Source organism: Microtus oregoni, unplaced genomic scaffold (assembly GCF_018167655.1).
Source record: "Microtus oregoni isolate MIOR12 unplaced genomic scaffold, Mior012 000033F_ref0000390, whole genome shotgun sequence".
In the NCBI taxonomy this organism is placed as follows: domain Eukaryota; kingdom Metazoa; phylum Chordata; class Mammalia; order Rodentia; family Cricetidae; genus Microtus; species Microtus oregoni.
Genome location: NW_024543092.1, coordinates 23,147,155 through 23,170,238, shown reverse-complemented (window position 1 = coordinate 23,170,238; position 23,084 = coordinate 23,147,155). Strand labels below are relative to the sequence as shown.

Below are 23,084 nucleotides of genomic sequence, written 5' to 3'. Positions count from 1 at the left end.
GGACTCCGAGGAGCAGAAACAGCAGCTATTAGAAGCTGCTTTCAGGGTCAGTTGCCAACCCCAAAACAGAGTCCTGGGAAGTTTGAGAAACCAATGGAGAAAGAGACTAAAAGCAAAGACAACACCAGAAGCTGTCCATCGCACACAAGTCATTTGGGGTAACTATAGACAGGATGATGGAGTTGAAGGCCTCTAAAACATCTCCAGAAAATTAGACAGAACGCATTAAAGCATCGCTTTCTGTGTTGCTCCAGCTCACCTTGTCTATTGTCGTTTGCTGGGGATTACTCTGACTAAGGGTGGCTTCAGGGCTCTATACTGTTAGCCTCTTGGATCCTCACAGCTTCCTAAACGGAAGTTTAGAGATGTTTCAGGGCTAGGATGATGATGCAAGGTTGTTTCCAGGGTTCCTGTGTTTGTGTGTGCACAGGCGCGCCGGCATGTGGAAACCAGAGGACAGCTTCAGGTATCCTCCTCAGGCATGCTGTCTGCCTCTGTTGAGACAGGCTCTCTCATTAGAGAGTTCACCATGTTAGGCTAGACTGGGACTCTCTCCTCTTTCCACCTCTGGAGCCCCAGCATCCAAGTACATGCCTACCATGTATGGTGTTATTACTCATGTGGGTGCTCAGCCTCAGGTTCTCACAATTGTGGCGTAAGTGCTTCACTGACTGGGGAGTGGTAACCCCCTGCCCCACATTAGAATACCTTGCTAGCCTAGTCTTGCTCTATTGTCGGTTTTCAGAAATAATAACCCATTTAAATATTCAACCCATTTAATATTTAAAACCATGTATCCCACAAGGCTAGTCTTTCCAGGAACCAGGTAAGCTACAAGAGCCTTGTCTCCATTATTGGTGGTCATGTCAGTTACCAAGGCTGTGGAATTCACTCGCTTGGTTCATCTTTGGCAGAAATGACGGAGGACACAGCGCTTTGGGAACGGTCTAAGAACAACTGGGTAGAAGGATGCTTTCGGGAGACAGGGTCTTCCTAGGAAGCTCTGGCTGTCCTGGAACTCTGTGTGAGCCAGGCTGGAGTCAGACTCACAGAAATGTGCCTGCTTCAGCCTCCAGAGTCCCTAGATTAAAGGGTGTGGCACTGGGTGCAACATGGGGTGTTTCTTACTTGTCTTGTACAGTGGGTAGAACACCGGGTGACACTCTGGACCTAGCCTGTCTGTCTAACATGTGCCCACAAGAATCTTTAGTGTTAATTAGCAAGTGAAGCTCAAATCCAGTTCCACAGCGAGTGCCAGCTCTGTCTTAAGGACTCAGTGACCACGTATGACTGGCAGCTTCTTGGCCAACCAGCATCGTTCTGGGCTGGCATCCTGGGCTTTGCTGTCTTATAATGGGTCCAAGATTTCAAATACTAATTATTACACATGAAATGGTACATGTAAAATTGCTCTCTGCATATAATAGGATACCATATTCAACACTTAAAGCATCATTGCAACATAGTGAAATCAGGTTTTTGCACTACTAAGTCCATGGCTCTGGGATCTTATTGCATTAAATGTTTGTCAGAAGATAGACAAGGCATCTAAAGTTGATGTTTTTTGCTTTTTTTTTTTGTTTTTGTTTGTTTGTTTGATTTTTTTTTTTTCTTTTGAGACAGGGTTTCTCTGTCCTGGAACCCACTCTATAGACCAGGCTGGCCTCGAACTCCCAGAGATCTGCCTCCCTCTGTCTCCTGAGTGCCAGGATTAAAGGTGTGCACCTGCTTTGTTCTTTAGGACAGAAGAATATTCCGCATTCCGCACCACTGGCAATTTCTCTGCACATAGGAGTTACTCTCAAAGGTACGTAAGATGTGATATTCCTATCTGAAAGTAATAGGGAAAAAATTGCAGAGGAGCTGATTAATAAGTCAATCTCCCCAGAGAATAAGCATGAGGTAGACTTGGGCCTGCAAAAGCCAGTGTATTAACTATCCAAAGCCTTAGTGGCCAACCTACTTCTCACTCAGAGAGGGTGGGACCGCACGGTAATGGTCCCATTTCTTGTGCTCCAGTTGGTTTCTTTTAGGGATCCCCTGACATCCACTGGTAGTGACACATGTCTGTCTGTGTAATGGGGAAGAACCTGAAGAATGTCCTGGTGGTTTCCTGTGGATTCTTCCTTCTCTTCACAGCCTATGGAGGCCTGCAGAACCTGCAGGTGAGATATATTTATCATGTTATCCGATTCATACTGGTACAACTCACACATTCCCACACTCCCTGGCACAACCCACACTCTCCCGCATCCCTGGCACAACCCACACATTCCCGCATCCCTGGCATAACCCACACTCTCCTGCATCCCTGGTACACCCCACACATTCCCGCATCCCTGGTACACCCCACACATTCCCGCATCCCTGGCACAACCCACACTCTCCCGCACTCCCTGGTACACCCCACACTCTCCCGCATCCCTGGTACACCCCACACTCTCCCGCATCCCTGGTACACCCCACACTCTCCCGCATCCCTGGCACAGCCCACACTCTCACACTCCCTGGCACACCCCACACATTCCCGCATCCCTGGTACACCCCACACATTCCCGCATCCCTGGTATACCCCACACTCTCCCGCATCCCTGGCACAGCCCACACTGTCCCGCATCCCTGGCACAACCCACACATTCCCGCATCCCTGGCACAGCCCACACATTCCCGCATCCCTGGTATACCCCACACATTCCCGCATCCCTGGCACAACCCACACATTCCCGCATCCCTGGTACACCCCACACATTCCCGCATCCCTGGTACACCCCACACATTCCCGCATCCCTGGCACAGCCCACACTCTCCCGCATCCCTGGTACACCCCACACATTCCCGCATCCCTGGTACACCCCACACATTCCCGCATCCCTGGTATACCCCACACATTCCCGCATCCCTGGCACAACCCACACATTCCCGCATCCCTGGCACAACCGACATCTCCCGCACTTCCTTGCACATTCTTTCTTTTTTCCAAATGAAGCCCTACGAGGTGCAGTCTTGTTCCCACAGAGAGATACCAGAGCTCCACAACCCGGGTGTGTGATCCTGGGGCAAGGAGGAGGCTCAGGACACTTTGCCTTTGAAAGGAAAAAAAGAGATAAGGGAAACTATTGTGGATTTTATGTGCTCTGGGCTTTGTGGTTGGGCAGAAATGTCAGTTTGCTAATCCTCACTCGACCTTATGAGAAGCTTTAGGCAAAACTATGAACTTTGACAAAATCATCTGCATTTTGAACACTTATGGAATCCTTCTTGCTCAAGTCCGCGAGTCTGCTTGAAAACCATGCAGCTGCCTCCAACAGGTTGGGCTCAGGGGTCATGTGCATCTAGGTCATATGGGCCCGGATCCTTTGGGGCGGGGGAGGATTTGACAACTTTTCCTGTGTCAATTACAGTAAAAGGGATATGTCTGTCTGTCCATCTGTCCGTCTGTCCGTCCATCCATCCATTGTTTGCCTTCCTCCCTTCCTTCCCTTTCTTCTTCTCTCTTTCTTCCTTCCTGCTGTTCTTCCATTCTTTCTTCTTCTTCTTCTTCTTCTTTTTTTTTTAAGATGGGGTTTCATGTAGTACTGGCAGCACCAGCTCCATGCTGATGCCTGCTCTCTGGTTTCTGATAGCTCCTGTGTTCACCAGCTGAAGATGGTGGATGTTGTGTCTCCACAGTCTTGCATGGCCCTCTAGTGGAAAGCATTCCCAAGCCTCTCCTCGGCCTGATTGAGAGACTGCTGTATGTTGATGCGATCAGGTCTACTCCATGCAATCTCCATGTGCTTGTCTTTATATGTCTACTGCACAGACGAGCTTGTCTAGCAGATGCCAGCCTAAGCATTGGAGTGTGGGCACTCATGTGGAAAAGGCCATTAGCTTCTGAAATTCTGGCTCTTCTTAGATACTGACCCATCTTCCTTTCCAGTGGTCTGCAGTCAAAAGCAATTGTCAGTCACAAAAGTCTCTCCCTAATTTGTTGTAGTAATGTGGGCAACAGAGAAATCCCAACATTGACAGACGCTGTTAGAGTCTCACTAGAATTGTGGAGGAAGCAGGCAAGCTCACAGCTGTGAGTGAAACACCCAGGACAAAACTGTAAAAGGACCTGGCTGGACCATACTTCTAGCTACTCCATAAACACCAAGTACCCAGACAACTCCACTTCAGAGGATGGTGCTTGACTCCTTCTTTTAGACAGATTGTAGAGGTTTTAGGGATGGGCTAGAGGAAGTCTGTTGAGTGCAGTGGGCACAGAACATGGGGGAGGGCAGGTAGCATGCTAGGGGAGTATCTCTGTCTCTTTCCCCTCCTCCCCTTCCTATACTCTTTTTGTCATTCTTCTTCCCTCCTCTTCGCCTCCTCCCTTTCCTCCTCCTCCCCTTCCTCCTTCTCCTTCCTCTCCTTCCCTTCTGTTCTTCCTCTTGCCATTCTCTTCCTCCTCCTCTTCCCCATCTTCTTTCTCCTTCCCTTCCTCCCCCTCCCCTTCCTCTTCCTCCTTCTTCTCTTCCTCCCCTCCCTCATCCTCCTCTCATTCACTTTCTCTTACAAGTGGCAGAAGAAGAAAGAGTTCTTCTGGTTTCTTTGGCCACAAATCCAGTAGTGCCTGCCCTTCAGAGGTCTGGGTCAATTCACATCAGTGTTATGCGGGGCACTCCTGTGGAATAACAGCGAGTCATTGTATAGCACAGGGCTCTGGATGGTAGGCACTGCCTCTGCTTTGTCGGGGGTCTTCCCCGCAGCTCACCTTAGCCTTGAGACCAAGCAAAAGTACAGTTGAAGAGCTCACAGTGGCCATTTCTGAGTCCTGGCGGCATCCTTCCTGGTAGTCTGGGAAGCTGGCTTTATTTCCACTGCAGTAGTGCCCCTTATGTAAGAAGGCTGGTATCTGGTAACTCAGGGTTTGAGGGGCCTGAGCCTGGGGCCAGTACCCGCACAGTCCCCTCCTCTGATGGCTGGCCTTTCTTCCACAGAGCAGCCTCTACAATGAGGATGGCCTGGGCGTGGCGACCCTCAGCACCATCTACTGTACTATGATGCTGTCCTCCATGTTCCTCCCACCTGTCCTCATCAAGAAGTTTGGCTGCAAGTGGACCATGGCGGGCTCTATGTGCTGCTACATGACCTTCTCCCTGGCCAACTTCTACCCCAACTGGTGTGTGTGCCTTGCGCTCTCATGCAGATGGCTGTCCTCTGTGACTGAGTTAGAATATGTCCTTCTGAGCACCATGACAGTATGACACCTTCTCAATCTTCCCTGTGTCCCCACCGACTTCCTCCCATACTCCTGACCCCAGTGCTGACCTCTTCTTGGGATTTCCCCAACTCCCTCACAACCCCCTGCCCTCACCACATCCTCATGGCCCAAATGGTTAGGAAGTCTGATATAGGTAATTCTCAGGGACTCAGCCAGCAGGGACAGACATTCATCTTTTGAGTGTGGACCACATTGGCCTCTTTGGGCACACCCTGATCCCTCTCCATCTTGCTGGGCCTCTGTGTGGATGCATACTGATCCCTTCCTCCATTCTGCTGGGTCTTTTTGCAGGTACACCTTGATCCCTACTTCCGTCTTGCTGGGCCTGGGCGCAGCTCCTCTGTGGTCGGCCCAGTGTACCTACATCACCATCATGGGAAATCTGCAAGCACAGAAAGAGGGGAAGCTGGCCAAGGATGTGGTGAACCAGTACTTTGGCCTCTTCTTTCTTATCTTCCAGTCCTCTGGAATGTGGGGCAACCTCATTTCCTCACTGGTGTTCAGCCAGATGCCCAGTAAAGGTAAGCGTGGGGGCTGCGTAGCCTTGGGAATAGCCCGGTCTCCATGACAGCAAAGTGAGGTCCAATTCCACTCCCATACCTGTCCTTACTGTGGAGGCAGGCCATCCTACCCCTCTGCGGACAGTCGAGAGGCTAAGTCTCTGTCTTCTCCACAGGTACGCTGTGGAGATTGGGGAAACCCTGGGGAAAGGGTGTCATGAGGAAATTGGGCATCCCCGAATCCTGCTAGTGTGATGTGGGTCCCTGGAGTTGCTGAGAATTTACGTGACTTATTTCCCTATAAAACTGAGCCACAGGCCACTGTTAAAACCACCTGTCAGACTCCTTATCCCACAACTGGGAGAATGTTCCAGCGCTGCCTTCCCTCAACCCCACCCAGCAGGGACCCCAGGCTGGAGGACTTCCAGCCTTCAATTCTTGTGGCAGAGCCTTCCGGAAGGGGCAGTCTGGGTGAGGATGGCCTCTCTCCCTCCATCCTGGCATGAGTCTGGCTCGGCCCAAGCCACGTGCTGGCAGGAAGCTCAGAAGTCACCACCTTCCTCCCTCCACAGTGACAGTGTGTCTCAGGCAGGAACGATGCAGGGCAACACATGTGGTCACAGTCACTGCCACTCAGCCAAGATGCTGCAGAAACTGATGTCAAACCCAGCCTCTGCGTCACAGCAGGGAAGGGCCGTGGGCTGCTCCCTGAGTAGAGAACTGATCAATCCCCCCATTGGCATTGCCCAGAGACTAATCTATCCTAGATGACAGTCCCTCACGCCTCACAGATGTGCCCAGAGGCTGTCTCCTATGTGACTCTAGATCCAGCAAGGGACCAACACTAATGTCACAGTAGCTTCAATTTACATGTGTGTGCGTGTTAGGTAGGTAGTCACCGCCAAACCAACCACTTCATTCCACATCTATTTATTTTTATTTTATGGGTAGGGGTGTTTTTTTTTTCTTCATGCATGTATATGCACCATATGCAAGCAGGTGCCAGAGAGGGCACTATATTCTTTGGAACTGGAGTTACATGCAGTTGCCCGCCAGCGTTGGGTGCTGGGAACCAAACCTGGGTCCTCTACACAAGCAGCCAGTGCTACCCGCTGGACCATCTCTCCAGTCCTGCACTGGTTGTTTTGCTTTTTGTTTTTGTTTTTTAGCAAATAAAAGAACTAGCATTCGTTTCCTGAAGCAGAAAAGACAAAGTCACCTGCCCCAGGTGACTACCACCCTTTCACCGCCGATTTTGGTCTCAGTATACTACTTAGTCCCTAGAATTCTCACCTCATCTTGATTTCAACTTCTCTAGTGGCCATCCCAGAGGATCAGCTCAAGTCCTGTGGAGCCAAAGACTGTCTAATGGACACAGAGGTCAGCAATAGCACCTACCACCCCTCCCACCATCTAACCTACACACTCCTGGGTATCTTCAACGGTACGTACAGATGCCCAACCTCTAACTGTGGTTCTCCAGCCCATAAGTGAACTTTGTCCATGGAAAACCCTGCCACACTTACCTGGTCGAAGAGATGCTATGATCACGATGGTGGTTTTCTCAGGGTAGTGCTTGTTCATTGCACTGTGTCTCACCCCTGTGATTTCCCCAAATTAATTTGTGATAGTGGGGGACTATGTCTGTGCTTGCTTTAATAAATAAAGCAAAAAACCCCAGCCAATTGTAGGACTGGGCCAATCTCAATGGCTGACCTCTAAAAGCAAACTCAGCGGCCAGTGTTGCCCAATCAAGCTATCTGTGGCTGTGCAATATGGGGGTGCACAGATCTAAAATGAGGGTGTGGGTAGAAAAGGGAGTAAAAAGGAGGAGCCAGGGAGGCACCCCATGTAACTTCTGTCTTCCTGCTGTCCTTGGTCATCCTCAACCCCTAGACATTTGTTCATCAGATATCCTATTTATATCCACGTGGTGATGGGGACAACGGGGTCACCAGGCTTGTGGTTACTCAATATCTACCCCCATCCCCTTTCTGCAGTGGGGTCCAGACACCCATGGAAAGCACTGGGCTATAGTGATTGCCCTGTCCCCCCTCCCCCACTTCTAGACAGCCACAGAGAACCTGGGTGTACGAAATGGCGGTGCTCGTCAGCCGAAGTGGCAGGCTTTCTGGTCGGCAGGGTCAGGCAATAGAGAAGTTAGGCTTTGAGCGTCACGTGACCTCGCTGCATCACTCACTGTTGTCTTTGCAGTGGGGGGAAAGGTCACAGGTAGCACTGGTGAATAACTGGAGTCATCAGTGCTGCTCAGTAGAACTTTATATGCCTGGAGAATTCTGTCATCCAAGTAGCCGGTCAGCTGGCTTAGATAAGGAGACCATGGCCCAGGCTGGGTGGAGCCATTACCCTATTCTGATACCTGGAAATCTGCTATGAGTCTCTTTTAAGTATGCTACCATAAACAAATAAGACAGGACAAAGTGGGCAGTAATGCCCGAGTGCCCTCCCCCTGGGGTGATGGTCTGGGGCTCTGGGAATTGCATTCACAATAAAGTGCTTGGAGTGTGCCTTCAGAATATAGCATCTCAGTTCCACGACACCACTTCACGCCTCCGAAGGCTCAGGGCCACTTGGCATCAGATACACACACCTCTGAGGATGTGACTTCTAAGACCAAGCCCCTCCGAACTCACAGGCTCTCCCTGCTTCTTGTTAGAGACCGTGTCCAAACACCCCAAACTTAGAAGTCTTTTGCAGCAGGGTAGGCCATGGAGAAGGAGCCACCCACGTCAGTGAGGAAGAGACACAAGTTTTCTACCATTTTTCCACAGCCAACATTGGGATGATTGGAAGGACAGAGTGCTTCCCTGTACAGACACCTACCTGTTCATGTAAATGGTCACTGCGATGCTATGGGCCTTGCACTGCGATCCTTTGAGGCCTTGTGGTTCTTCCACAGCGGAACACAGCTCCAGGCCCCCGACAGGAGATGCCCAGCCTCATAGAACCTAATAAACACAGCTGAAATGGAGCAGTTAGGTGATTCAGGAAGGGTGTTGAGTCAGGAGGGAAAGCCTTGAGGGGATCCGGACTTTCCTAGGTGTAAGTGTGTTAAAGAGGGGATTACTATGCTAGGTGCTGAGACGGGTGGGCCACCTCTGCCAACATCTGTGAAGACAGCTGGCTTCGTCAAGCCCGTGGCTCAGCAAGGCTGGGCCACAGTTTCACAGGAATGAGCCTCTGAAAGGAAGGGACTGCAGGACCCACGCTCACTGACTGAAGCTCACACCCAGAGTTTGGGCATTTCCATCCCGAGGGAACTACCCTTGTCAGAAAGTGGAATGGCAGTGCTCAGGAGATGTTACAAATGGCACCTCACATGGCTCAGGGACAGAGGGACCTCTGTGTGTCACAACACCCACAAAAACCTGTTTCCTGTACAGGGGATGGAGGGGACTGGAAAACTGCAGTGGGCAGATGGCAAAGACGCACTCAGCTACTCGCTGCGTTTTGGGATTAGAGATGTACAGAATGTTCAGGGTGAAATAGTTTTCGGTTCTTATTTTCTTTTTTTCACAGATAACCCATTAATATGGCTCAAAGTACAAATGCATAGAGCACAATTAATAAAAACCCAGACACAGAAATTGGAGTCCAACCTGAAAGTCAGAAAAGCGAAACAGTCAGCCCCTAGCTCTTAACTTAATCTCTGTCCGAAATGACAATCCTTCCTCCAGGAATCTCAGAATGAGACTGTGTGCGTGAGCTGTCTCCTCCCGTCTTATATTCCTCTCTAGGCCTGGGATTTAAGATGGGCGTTACCACTGCCTGTAAGGCTGACCAGTGGGGCTGTTTTACTCTCCGATCTTCAGGCAGGCTTTATTTATTAAAATACACTGCGTATCATCACAAATGCAGTCAAAGGTCCCAGGGCCCGTGGAACCCTCTGCTGATTGTCCCCTCTAAGCCCACCCCTCTCTAAGGCCTGTCCCTAAACAGCACGGGTCTGCTGGGGCCTTCAGGGTGTTTAATGCACAATAGATTTCTATGTCCCCCCTCTTTGACTGACACATAGCTTTGTGCCTTGCTGTGTTTTCCTTTCATCATCTGGTTTGGGGAACTTTTGTTTTTTATCATCTTAAAAAGCGTGTTGTTCCTCTGTAGGTGTTGGCAATGCTGACCCACTGTGTGTGGGTGTTGGCAATGCTGACCCACTGTGTGTTTGTGTTGGCAATGCTGACCCACTGTGTGTGGGTGATGGCCATGCTGACCCACTGTGTGTGGGTAATGGCTATGTTGACCCACTGTGTGTGGGTGATGGCCATGCTGACCCACTGTGTGTGGGTGATGGCCATGCTGACCCACTGTGTGTGGGTGATGATCATTCTGACCCACTGTGTGTGGGTGATGGCCATGCTGACCCACTGTGTGTGGGTGATGGCCTTTCTGACCCTCTGCATGTGGGATATGACCATGCTGACCCACTGTGTGGGTGTTGGCCATGCTGACCCACCATGGCGGACTTTAACTGAAAACTAGTCACAAGTTAATCGTAGGGCTAACACATATGTGGTCAAGTGCAGCTAGTCACTGGTTCTATGATGACTAGCTGTCCATGGAGATGGGGGTGGAATATACATCTGATCCTCACAGACAAACCTGTCCGTGTGTCCTCATAGGTAGCAGTGCCCTGGCCATCCTGCTGGTGTCCGTGTTTCTGGAGTCTGTGGAAAACAGATTGGCTAGTGAAGGAGAGGCAAGGCCCAGATCGCCACCTCTCTTGTCCACTGTACTCTCGACCTTCACACTGTTTAAAGACAAGCGCTTGTGCCTGCTGATGTTCCTGCCACTGTACAGTGGGCTCCACCAAGGGTTTCTCTATGGAGAGTACACAAAGGTAGGAGAAAGGAGCCCAGGGCTCATACTGTGCACCTGTGATCTACCTAAAGGAACCCGAGAGTGTCCTGAGACCAGTGGCCCAGGGGCCCTGGAGTGGGATCAGGTTCCCGGTCCTATAGCTGCTAAGTCTATGATTTGAGACACCCACCTCTGACTTCTCATCTGAAGGGAGAACTTCCTACCAGCCCGTGTCTTTCCCAGGAAGCACAAAACTGGGGAAAGGTAGCTGTTGCCAGCTGTGTGTAACGCTCGTCCATTCTGCTAAAGCGGTTTTCAAAGGTGTTAAATCGTTGAGTTGCGTTGAAATCCCTTCCCACGCCAGCTTCCACACCGTGTATTCCAGCCTAGAAACCGTGCAGCCTGCCGCCGGCTCTTCCACTTATGAACTTTCTTGTGCTCACGGAAGTTCTTTCACGTGGGACAACACAGGCAGTAGGGACACAAAGTGGGTTAGTCTCTATTGGCTGAATCACAACTGCTGTCTTCTGTGGGAGGGCTGACTTCAGGCTCTGTCTTTCTAAGGAATCCTAGAGCTGTGGAGGGAGGGAGCCACCTGTCCTAGAAGTCTTCTCCCTCCTGGGTGGGTGAGAGTCTTTCCCGGTACACTCTGGTTCATGGGGACCCTAGGGCAGCGGCAGGAGGCAGGAGGCGGGAGGCAGGAGGCAGGAGGCAGAGGCAGGAGGCAGGAGGCAGGAGGCAGAGGCAGGAGGCAGGAGGCAGAGGCAGGAGGCAGGAGGAAGGAGGCCGGAGGCCGGAGGCAGGAGGCAGAGGCAGGAGGCAGGAGGCAGGAGGCAGGAGGCGGAGGCAGGAGGCAGGAGGCAGGAGGCAGGAGGCGGAGGCAGGAGGCAGGAGGCAGGAGGCAGGAGGCGGAGGCAGGAGGCAGAGGCAGGAGGCAGGAGGCAGAGGCAGGAGGCAGGAGGCAGGAGGAAGGAGGCCGGAGGCCGGAGGCAGGAGGCAGAGGCAGGAGGCAGGAGGCAGGAGGCAGGAGGCGGAGGCAGGAGGCAGGAGGCAGGAGGCGGAGGCGGAGGCAGGAGGCAGGAGGCAGGAGGCAGGAGGCAGAGGCAGGAGGCAGGAGGCAGGAGGCAGGAGGCAGGAGGCAGAGGCAGGAGGCAGGAGGCAGAGGCAGGAGGCAGAGGCAGGAGGCAGGAGGCAGAGGCAGAGGCAGAGGCAGGAGGCAGAGGCAGGAGGCAGAGGCAGGAGGCAGGAGGCAGAGGCAGGAGGCAGAGGCAGGAGGCAGGAGGCAGAGGCAGGAGGCAGAGGCAGGAGGCAGGAGGGAGGCAGGAGGCAGGAGGCAGGAGGCAGGAGGCAGGAGGCAGGAGGCAGGAGGGAGGCAGGAGGCAGGAGGCAGGAGGCAGGAGGCAGGAGGGAGGCAGGAGGCAGGAGGCAGGAGGCAGGAGGCAGGAGGGAGGCAGGAGGCAGGAGGCAGGAGGCAGGAGGCAGGAGGCAGGAGGGAGGAGGCAGGAGGCAGGAGGGAGGCAGGAGGCAGGAGGCAGAGGCAGGAGGCAGGAGGCAGAGGCAGGAGGGAGGCAGGAGGCAGAGGCAGGAGGGAGGCAGGAGGCAGGAGGCAGGAGGCAGGAGGGAGGCAGGAGGCAGAGGCAGGAGGCAGGAGGCAGGAGGGAGGCAGGAGGCAGGAGGGAGGAGGCAGGAGGGAGGAGGCAGAGGCAGGAGGCAGAGGCAGGAGGCAGGAGGGAGGCAGGAGGCAGGAGGCAGGAGGGAGGAGGCAGGAGGCAGGAGGGAGGCAGGAGGCAGAGGCAGGAGGCAGGAGGCAGGAGGCAGGAGGCAGGAGGCAGGAGGGAGGCAGGAGGCAGGAGGGAGGCAGGAGGCAGGAGGCAGGAGGCAGAGGCAGGAGGCAGAGGCAGGAGGCAGGAGGCAGAGGCAGGAGGCAGAGGCAGGAGGCAGGAGGCAGAGGCAGGAGGCAGGAGGCAGAGGCAGGAGGGAGGCAGGACATCCCTCAGTTACCTTTAAGCCTTGCCCCGTCCTCACACAAGGAACATTTTTACCTCACCCTCCAGCCAGGGGTGGTGCTCCTGTCAGCAGGCAGACAGCAGGCATTCAGCTTCACCTGAATTCCCATAAACTGTATTCATCTCCGGACAAGTGTGCCTTGGGCAATATCTAGGTGTCCTGGATTCATCCGGTAGTACCACCATTTGGAGGGAGCTGATGGTGGAGGGAATCAGTCTTGGGTCTTTATTAAAGAAGGTTAGAAAAGGACCACACCTGGCAGCCAAGGAGAGGGGTACCAGCCAGGAAGGTGGGATGGCTCAGGCTCTTAGCACTCAAGGGAAGAATGATGGATGGCTGGCAGGACCCAAGGAGACCGTGTCTTGGCAGCAGCTGAGGGAACTTTAAGGACAGCTTCAGGCACTGCAGCCATATGCTGCAGGCTGAGGGGCTGAGGCTGTGGATGCAAGACGGGTCAGGGTAGCCTGGAATCACCCTGAGCCCACCTCTGCTTGTTTACCTAGATCACCCCCTGGTCCTGGTCCTGTTTGTGGCCTTTCGTGTCCACCTCACTGACTTCTCCATCGTCAGGTGACTCTCTGGAGTCACGCCTCTCATCATGTTCTGCATGTCCTCCTCTTCATCCTCCCTCTTCCTCTGCACCATTGGGCTCTGCAGCTGGCAGGAAACGCCCAGAACACCTCAGCATTGTGCATGGGCCTCCTGTCCCATCAGACATCACGTCGTTCCAGCCCCAGCCAGCTATGCCAATGCAGCCAGCCTCCTTGTTCCAACCTTTCGTCTAAGTGTCCTTGATTCTGCCAGTAATGGAGCCAAGTGTTGAGGCCGCCCAGTGGCCTCCCTAGCGGTCTATGGAGGTTGCATTTCCCTCACCTGTCCTTAGGCCTAATAGGAAACGATGGGACATGTCAGTGTCTTTGTTAACGCTCTATAAGATAGTGTCTACACCTTCTAGGGTGAAGAATGTGGGGAGGGGTTTGTCCAGATGTCTGTCCATTCTGGTTCAAAGCAGGCCCTCTTCCACATACCAGTGCTGCTCTCCCAGGCTGGGAGCTGGGAGCTGCAGTTCCTGGGCCACACCAGCATGTCAGCTGTCACATGGTAGCTGCAGACTGGAACCACAGCGAGGCCTGTACACGCCAGTAATGCAGCTCTGTGCTTCTTCCCAGTCTTACGCCACCTGTGCCCTGGGCATCCATTTCGTGGGCTATGTGATGATCTGCTTCTCGGCTGTCACCTCCCTATGCTCCCTGCTATATGGGAAGATCTCCAAGTACACGGGCAGGGCAGCACTCTATGTGACGGGTAAGTAGACACTCGGGTCAGCATATGCTCTGGGCCCATGTAAAGGGCACACAAAGGGCAGTGAGAGCCTCAGAAAGGGAAGCCCTGTAGGCAGCATGATTCCCTGCCTCCCATGATGCTCTCCTTGTGTCCCCTGACACCCTTTGCCTTCCTCCAACAAGGGGAAGTGTAACCAGCTTTCTTGGACTGCCAGGCCCAAAATGATGACACAGAGACTTCTTGTTCATTCTGAATGCTCAACCTTAGCTTAGGCTTGTCTCTAACTAGCTTTTAAACCTTAATTTTGCCGGTTTCTATTCATCTACATTTTGCCATGGGCCTTTTTACCTGTCTTTCATTTTGCACATCCTACTTTCTCTGTGTCTGTCTGTCTGGCCAGGTCCCCTTTTCTCTTTGCCCACCAGTCCCATCTGTCCCTCTTCAGCCTGGCTATTGGCCCTGGAGCTTTTTATTAGACCAATCAGGGGCCTTAGGAAAGCAACACATCTTCACATAGTTAAATAATCTGCTCACACGCCTGTGCTTCCTCTGCTCACACACCTGTGCTTCCTCTGCTCGCACACCTGTGCTTCCTCTGCTCGCACCTGTGCTTCCTCTGCTCACACACCTGTGCTTCCTCTGCTCACACACCGGTGCTTCCTCTGCTCACACGCCTGTGCTTCCTCTGCTCACACACCTGTGCTTCCTCTGCTCACACGCCTGTGCTTCCTCTGCTCACACGCCTGTGCTTCCTCGGCTCGCACACCTGTGCCTCCTCTGCTCGCACAACTGTGCCTCCTCTGCTCGCACACCTGTGCCTCCTCTGCTCGCACACCTGTGCCTCCTCTGCTCGCACACCTGTGCCTCCTCTGCTCGCAACCTGTGCCTCCTCTGCTCGCACACCTGTGCCTCCTCTGCTCGCACACCTGTGCCTCCTCTGCTCGCACAACTGTGCCTCCTCTGCTCGCACGCCTGTGCCTCCTCTGCTCGCACGCCTGTGCCTCCTCTGCTCGCACGCCTGTGCCTCCTCTGCTCGCACGCCTGTGCCTCCTCTGCTCGCACGCCTGTGCCTCCTCTGCTCGCACGCCTGTGCCTCCTCTGCTCGCACGCCTGTGCCTCCTCTGCTCGCACGACTGTGCCTCCTCTGCTCGCACGCCTGTGCCTCCTCTGCTCACACGCCTGTGCTTCCTCTGCCCACACGCCTCTGCTTCCTCTGCTCACACGCCTATGCTTCCTCTGCTCACACGCCTCTGCTTTCTCTGCCCACACACCCGTGCTTTCTCTGTACCATCCTGATTCTATGCGCTGTATGAAAGCATTAGAAAATCCGCAAGCACATGGGTACAGGACCTGAGGTCCCAGCCATCCCAGGCAGAGGGGACAGCCACCCACTGTCCTGTCTTGTGTCCTCTGACAGGTGCTACCATTCACCTCGTTTGCATTATCATCCTCCTTCTGTGGCGCCCGAACCCAGCCCAGCTGCCTGTCTTCTTCATCCTCTCTGGCCTGTGGGGAATGGCAGATGCCGTCTGGCAGACACAGAACAACGGTGAGTGCCCAGGACAGGCTCATGGTGCCTCAGTTTCCCTCGGTAAGCTCTCTTAAGGGTAGCAAGGCCAGAAGGCCGTCACTAAGATGGAAATCAAGGTCTCTGTGTATGTGTAGTTGAAGCCCCCAGTAGAAGGCAACTCTGGGGACAAGGGAAGTGAGAAGGAGACAGCCAGGTCTCAAGGACTGTGTTCTCATGTCTGAGTCCACACGATGCAGACGGAGAGGCGGGTGAGACCAGGGGCTCCACACAGCGTGGGGTGCCCTCGAGTACTCACAGGTGTGCACAGACAAGGAGCCAGAGGAGGCGATGGCAGGGAGGAACTATAGAGCATCCAGATAGGGACGCAGGATGGTAGCACATATATCACCCTGTATCCTGTTTCCTTGAGGCCGTAGAAGATGGAGACAGGGACACAGAGGAGGAAGATGCCTGTGGGCAGGTTAACGCTCCTGATGACAGTCAGGATCAGAAATGGAGGTGAGAAAGTCCTATAGACACCCGCAGAGCCAGAGATGGGGAGCGTGACCCCTTGACCTTGGAGAACTGACTAGCGGTAGAAAGTTGGAATAACTATGAAGAAGCCATGGTAGAAGCCATCCGGGAGAGACCTTTCCCCAGTTAGAGTGTGCGGTCTGGAGGTGAGCAAGACCAGCAAGGCAGGGGCATGACTGGACAGGAGGGCGGCTCGGCTCCAGAATGCTGTCTTACCAGGCCCAGGGGCTGCATAAGGAGGCTCCAAGAGAATCAGCAGGAGGGTCAGTGGTGTGACAATGGGTTATAGGAACCAGAGTGTTTGCACTGGATGTGCTGGAAGCTCTCACTTCTACCCTAGAGCAGCAGCTCAGAGGACTACAAGGGAGGGCATTAGGCGAGAAGGATATGGAATGTTGTGTGGATGGCAGCAGTGCAGGACAGGTGACAGGGTGTGTATTCGGGTGATGGTCATAAATGACATAATGAGGCCAAGGTCAGAACCCTCAGCCCTAAATGCCTAACGGCCTGGATTGTGCCCAAGGGGCAGGAAAGGAAGGGCTCTGTGTTCGGAATCTGAAAGGTCTTGGTGAGAGGCCTGAGGGAGCCCTGAGACGCATATGGTTCATAAGTTACTCCTTTCCCAGCACAATCAGGCTTAAACACTGGCAACACCTTGAAGTTAGGCTTGCCAGGGATGGGAGGCCCAGCCACTCTTTCTGAATCTGCAGCGTGTGGCCGCAGTGTGGCCGCAGTCGGTGGATCCGCATCCTGCAGAGCTTGTTCTTGCTCTAATCCCAGTGTGCTATTTACAAGAGCTGGGGGAAATGCCCTAGAGAAATCTAAAACAGTTGGATCCAGAGGGTCTAACTGACTCCATAGTGCGGTTGGCTTTAGTGGAGGCTGAACGAAATGGCCAGTGTGTGCTCGGCTGGGCTTTCATCTAGTTTTTTGTTTGTTTTTGACCAAAGTCAGTAACTAGGAACAAACAGCTAGACTTTCCATGGGCTGGGACATACTCCTGTTCTTAGGAATATATGGGTTCAGTGTGTGTGTGCGTGTGTGTGTGTGTGTGTGCGTGTGTGCGTGTGTGTGTGCGTGTGTGCGTGTGTGTGTAGGTGTATGTGTGTGTGCGTGTGTGCGTGTGTGTGTGTATGTGTGTGAGTGTGTGTGCGTGTGTGTGTATGTGTGTGTGAGTTGTGTGCATGTGTGTGCGTGTGTGTGTGTGTGTGCGTGTGTGTGCGTGTGTGCTTGTGTGTGATCAGAAACTCACTTTAGCTCTTCTCAGAAGTCCAGAATTAAAAGCCAGTGACATGGCAGATCAGCTAGTGACATTAGCTTATCCAGCCAACACCGGAGAGAAATCGCATCAAACCCCACATAGGCCTAAGAGTTCGCTGAAACACATGTGGACCCCATCCTCTGTGTGCGGACAACCTTCTGAACTCACTGAATTTTCAAAGCATTTACAAAAGCACAGAAGGCACCTGGATAGACAGCCCGCTTTATCCCCCACTCCAGCACAGTGGAAGCTTAAAATTATCACAGTAAAAAACATTCCGCTTTCTTTCTCTCTGAAATATATGCATAATCACTTTACTTCCCCCTTTCTTTATATGGACAGAAAACACCCAGAAAAGCACCTTTGTTAAACTATGAAAATTACCTAAGACCCAATATTTATGATATTATGAGCATTCAAGTTCGGTTAGTGTCTTGGACAATGACTCAGTTGAATAAGGGATGCTAATTTAAAATCACATAATTTCAATCCTTTTGTACAGGTAAGAGTGTGATGTTTGTTGTTAAAAGACAAACCAGTTTCTTCAAAAGTGTGTGCTTGCAGCCACCCCAGTGAGGAGTGTTGTTTTGTGCTGAGTTCCTGTAGCTGGCTCCACCCAGCTTCCCACAGCACAACACGCCCACACGGCATCCAGATGGTTGCCTGTCCCTCTTCGATGCGGCAAATGGCATGCAGTTTTGGTCACATCTCAAGAACAGTATCCTGTGGGGCAGGGGAGATGGCACAGTGGACCAGAACACTTGCTCCATGAACAACTCGATGAACCAAGACATTTAGATCTCCAGGCTGGAGCCTGCATCCCCAGCACTGGGAAAGGGGAACTGAGACAGGAGAATTGCTGACACTTGCTGGCCAGGCAGTCTAGCAGGGAAACCGAAAGATCACGTTCTAGTGAGAGACCCTGTCTTAGGGAGTAAGATGAGAGTGACTGAGCAGGATGCCCTCTGATTGCACACACATGCACATGTACACACAAAGGACAGACGTGATGGTATGTTCTCTTCTTATTCGTAGACATGAGTGAGCCCCCCCCCCCAACTGAGCCACCAGTTTTTAAACCTTTCAGTTTAGTGCTGTGGACTTAGACACCGGTTCCTCTGGCTGGGGCTGGGTGCCCCAGGGCTTGGGGGCTTCTGCAGCTTCCCAGTAAATCTGCACTTATCTGTTTATCCAATCTGACGACTGAAGGAGGATGGGTGCCGTTACTATGGCAACCCTCACCTGCCACTGCACTGCATGTAAGACATAGAACGCTCATCTAAAAATACACTCCGCCCCGTTGGCTGCTGAAGGGGCTAATTTCCAAGTTCACAAGGGCACGGAGTCTGACTTCTTAGTGCCCATTTTTCTTCCCAACAGATGAGACGCCTGTCAGTTCACTCAACATCTCCTCACCTAACGACTAGAATCAGGGTCTCGGTCACTTTAGCCTCGAGTGCCCTGCACCGCTGAGGCAGCCAGGTCAGGCTGCTGCTGAGAGCAAAAACAATAATTAATTCACAATAGCCTTATGTTTACAGACGAGCTGTAGAGACGGTACCAAGCCTGCATAGAGCCAGGGTCCAGCCCCCAGTATTCATCTTTCACAACCAGGGGAAGCAGGCTGCTATCAGGACATGGGTTCCCTGTGGCTCACAAAGGGTAGATGCCCTGGGATGGTCACCTCCTTGCCATGCCCCCTCACCCATCCGTCTAGATACTGCTGGCATGGGTGCCTATTTTCTCATGGACTTTTCCCTTCACTTGTCTGTCTGGTTGTTACCAGTGCGGACAAATGGACAGACATGACTCCTCCCTTCTCTGTCTAGCCATAGCTGATGTGAACACCTCTCCCTCAGGGCTGGTTTGAGGCATTCCTGAAGAGACGGTAGTTGCTCTGCCCAGATCCACAGGTCTTCTGCAAAGGCAGTTCAGGCTATGCACCCAAAATCCTTAGCTTCTCAGTTGTCTGGGACGCAGCTTCTGGTGGAGCTGTGTTCACAGAGAGGAAGGGACAGGGCCACTTCTGCTGGTCCAGTTCCCAGATGGATCAGCTTCAGTCTCCATAGTTATCAGTTCTAGATTTATGACTCTCCTGCCCTGGGGCCCTCCATCTAGTATGTCTCTACACTGGGTCCTCCATCCTAGGATCCTTCTATGTTGGGCCTTTCTACCCAAGATATTTCATTCTGGGGACCCCATCCTGTGTCATGGCATTCTTTATCCTGGGTCCTCTGTCTTAGGGTCCTCCCTCCTGGCCCATTATGGGAAGTCAAGCAGGGTTTCTAGGGGCAGTGCTGCTAGGATTCAGACATTATGCTGGCCCCTGTCACCTGGCAGGATGCACCCAGGGTCCTATGGTTGCTATGTCACTATGTAGTCTATATGCAGGTGCAAAGGTCCCTTTAAGAGACAAGCTCCACCTACTCTCTCTCTCTCTCTCCCATTTCTCTGAGGAGGCAGGTCACTGTCTCTCTGTCTCTATCTCTCCCTTCCCTTCCCCAATAAACTTCCTTCCAGTGTAAGCTCTGTCTGAAGGCATCTTTGTTCCCTGCCACGGAATCCACGGTCCCACCTCATGCTGGCATGTCGTTACACATGCAGGGGCTGAGGGTGGTCTTGGTGAAGGGGAGTTGTGTGAGTAGGAGCTGGCACAGCCATCTGGGGTGTGTACAGACCACAGCAAGTCACCAGGGCCTGTCATTTCCTCATCGATCCCTCCCCTGTGCTCCTGCCACTCAGCCATGTTATGCAATGGGATTCTTGCAGCTCTCATCCAGATCTATCAAAAATGCCCTGTCCAAAACAGGAAGCAAAAGTGACTTCATTCAGAAGCAGAAAAGCATCGGGCTGTGCGAGTTTTGAGTTTGCTGTAACCAATAAAAATTACCATAGGCTGGGGAGTACAATAAACATGGCTTCTCTCACTGTTCCCTCTGCCAGACCCCTGCTCAGGAGGTCTCAGGAGTGCACACATACACACATGTACAGAGGTGCTGTGTGACTATTTAAAATAGGAAATAAGAGACTGCTGAGGACATTAAAAAGGTAAGAGTCATACTAGGTGTGATGGTGCACACCTTCAATCCTAGCACTCAGGAGGCAGAGGCAGGCAGATCTCTGTGAGTTCAAGGCCAGCCTGGTCTAAAAAGCAAGTTTCATGACAGTCAAGGCTGCATAGAAGGGCCCTGTCTCAAAAGACAAAGATTAATCACACACCTTTAATCCCAGCACTTGGGAGGCAGAGGCAGGCAGAACTCTGTGAGTTTGAGGCCAGCCTGGTCTACAGAGTGAGTTCCAGGACAGCCAGGATTGTTTTGCTGAGTAACCCTGTCTCAAAATAATAATAATAATAATAATAATAATAAAAGTCACAGAACTAGTAATAAAGGCTTAGGAACTTTCAAGTGGCACTGACTTTGCTTCTAAACACTGGGCAGTGGGCATCACCTGCGAGGCTACTATTGTCACGTGTTGGTGGCATACCTCGAAAGGACAAATATGGGCTCCTGTGAATATAACTCATTACCCTATGGTCCTGGGGACAGGTGAGGAGCCCCACCTGGTCTTACACTGTGAGGGTGAAAGAAACTCCATTTATGCCAGGCATCCATGCTGGTACCCACCAGCCATTTGTCTCTGACTCCAGCCCCTGGATGATAAGTTCCCAGTAACCTTGACTCAGTGACCGCCACCCAAAACTGTACAGCCGTGGCCATCTACTTGCTACAAGACTAATTGCTTTTTTGCTTCTGTAACTTTCTTATGCATACAGCCAAGGATTGTTTTGAGCTGCCTTAACCCCTTCACTTCTCAGATCAGCCTGGTTTTTGCTGGCTTGCATAGATGCGGGGTCTTCTTATGCCCTTCCATTCCTCCCTTAGCTCTCCTCCTCATGGCAGTCTCAAATTTGGCGCAGAAATGGTTTATCCTGCCAGAAGCTAATCAATAAATCTTTTAACTATTGTTGGGTTGAGTCTATGATCTTTTCCATGGGGTCACAAACTCCACAACAACACACCATGAACTCTTTCTTTATCCTTAGAGGAGGCCAGCTCCCTCCAGCAGCGACTGCTCTGCGTCTCCATGTTCCCTCTCCTGTGCTGCCCACTGCTGGAGGCCTCACCTAACTGTCAGCACAATTATGTGCTATTTTGTTTTTAAGAAAAAAAATCCAGATTTTTTTTTTCAAGAAAGCTGGCAGTGGCAAAGTCTCTGTATCAGGATTATTTTAATGGACCGTGTTGCGTGTCTCTGTGCTTATTGGTGGTGTATGTGTGTGCACGTGTTTTGTGTATGTATGTGATATCTGTGTACGAATGCACATGTGTGCATGTGTGTGCACGTGTATGTGTGTGATATCTGTGTACGAATGCACACGTGTGCACGTGTTTTGTGTATGCATGTGATATCTGTGTACGGAAGCACACGTGTGCATGTGTGTGCACGTGTATGTGTGTGATATCTGTGTACGAATGCACACGTGTGCACGTGTTTTGTGTATGCATGTGATATCTGTGTACGGAAGCACACGTGTGCATGTGGAGGTCAACACTGTCTTAGTCACTCTCTATCTTAATATTTGAGACAGTATCTCAAAAATTCAGCTGGGTGAGCTGGCTAGCAAGCCCCAGAAATCCTCCCTTCTCTCTCCCAGGACTAGGATTATAGGGCAGTGCCTGGCATTTTCTGCGGATACTGGGAGCCTGCCCTCAGACTCTCCCACAGGCCCGAGTCCTGTTTGGCATCTTATACAACCTTTTCACTCTCGTCTCTCCTCCACAGCTCTGTACGGCGTCCTGTTTGAGAAGAAAAAGGAAGCTGCCTTTGCGAACTACCGCCTTGGGGAAGCCTTAGGGTTCGTCATCGCCTTTGGGTATAGCTCGTTCCTGTGTGTGAGGACCAAGCTCTATATTCTCTTGGGCATCTTGAGCCTGACCATCACGACTTACGGGACTGTTGAGTACCTGGAATCCAGGGCTGCTGGCAAGGGCCCTCCTGCAGGAGAGAAAAGCGAGGCAGGAAAAGAAGAAATGAAGACAGAGATATGAGTTCAGCCGAGCCATGGCCAAAACTTCAGCCCAGGTCGGCGGAGGAGGTCTGTATGGCAGCACTCAGTAGGTAGACACCCGCCAACTGTTTCAGCAGTATCTGGACATTCTGGAGAGTATTTTTTTATGGATTTTTCTCAACTTGACAAATTTCCAGTCCATTTTTCTACTCGCAGAGATCAAGGGTATATATGTAACAGGCTGGGAACACAGCGTAGCGCTGGGGTGCTTGCTCAGCACGCGAAAGGCCACGTGTTCAGTCCCCACTACCACAAAAAGAAGGCAACACCTGTACAGGGGCAAAGGAGATGGCTCAGTCCGTACAGTACTTTCCAGGCCAAGCATGCAGACATCAGCTTGAACCCCGACACACGTTAAAAAACAAAGGCAAGGATTGGTAATGGCAATGCACACTTGCCATTGTGCGTCCTACACTGGGGAGGCAGAGGCAGAGAGGTCCATGGAGCTCATTGGCTCTTCAGGCTAGCCAGATCCATGAGCTCCAGGTCCAGTGAAAACCTTACTGAGGTTAACAGAAACTGGGGTCACCTAATGTCAACCTCTGGCCTATATACACTACACACACACACACACACACAACATCACATCACATATACACACATGGGCACCAAACACACACACACACACACACACCACATATACACACACTGGCACCACACACACACACACACACACACACACACACCACAGACAGACACACACACTACACGGAAGTATCTGTTATAGATATTAAATGAAACATCAAAAGTTTCCAGAGTAGATTTACCTTAGTTTTTGCTGTTGTGTTTAATAGTTGAAAGAACTGTACTCTTACAAACACCATAATTTTACAAACGAGTCAACATCTAAT

General features: G+C 52.1%; 1 protein-coding gene and 1 pseudogene across 1 annotated transcript; both read left to right on the top strand.

Moving 5' to 3' along the window:
• Nucleotides 1-1,774: 1,774 nt before the first annotated feature.
• Unc93a (unc-93 homolog A) lies at nt 1,775-22,800 on the top strand. The gene is made up of 10 exons (XM_041680409.1): nt 1,775-1,807; nt 2,020-2,165; nt 4,965-5,146; nt 5,540-5,769; nt 7,067-7,192; nt 7,550-7,556; nt 10,396-10,606; nt 13,743-13,878; nt 15,275-15,406; nt 21,948-22,800. The coding sequence occupies exons 2-10, from the start codon at nt 2,064-2,066 to the stop codon at nt 22,211-22,213; spliced, it is 1,392 nt and encodes a 463-aa protein (XP_041536343.1). The 5' UTR covers nt 1,775-1,807; nt 2,020-2,063; the 3' UTR covers nt 22,214-22,800.
• Nucleotides 7,267-7,407, top strand: LOC121466658 (annotated as a pseudogene).
• Nucleotides 22,801-23,084: the final 284 nt, after the last annotated feature.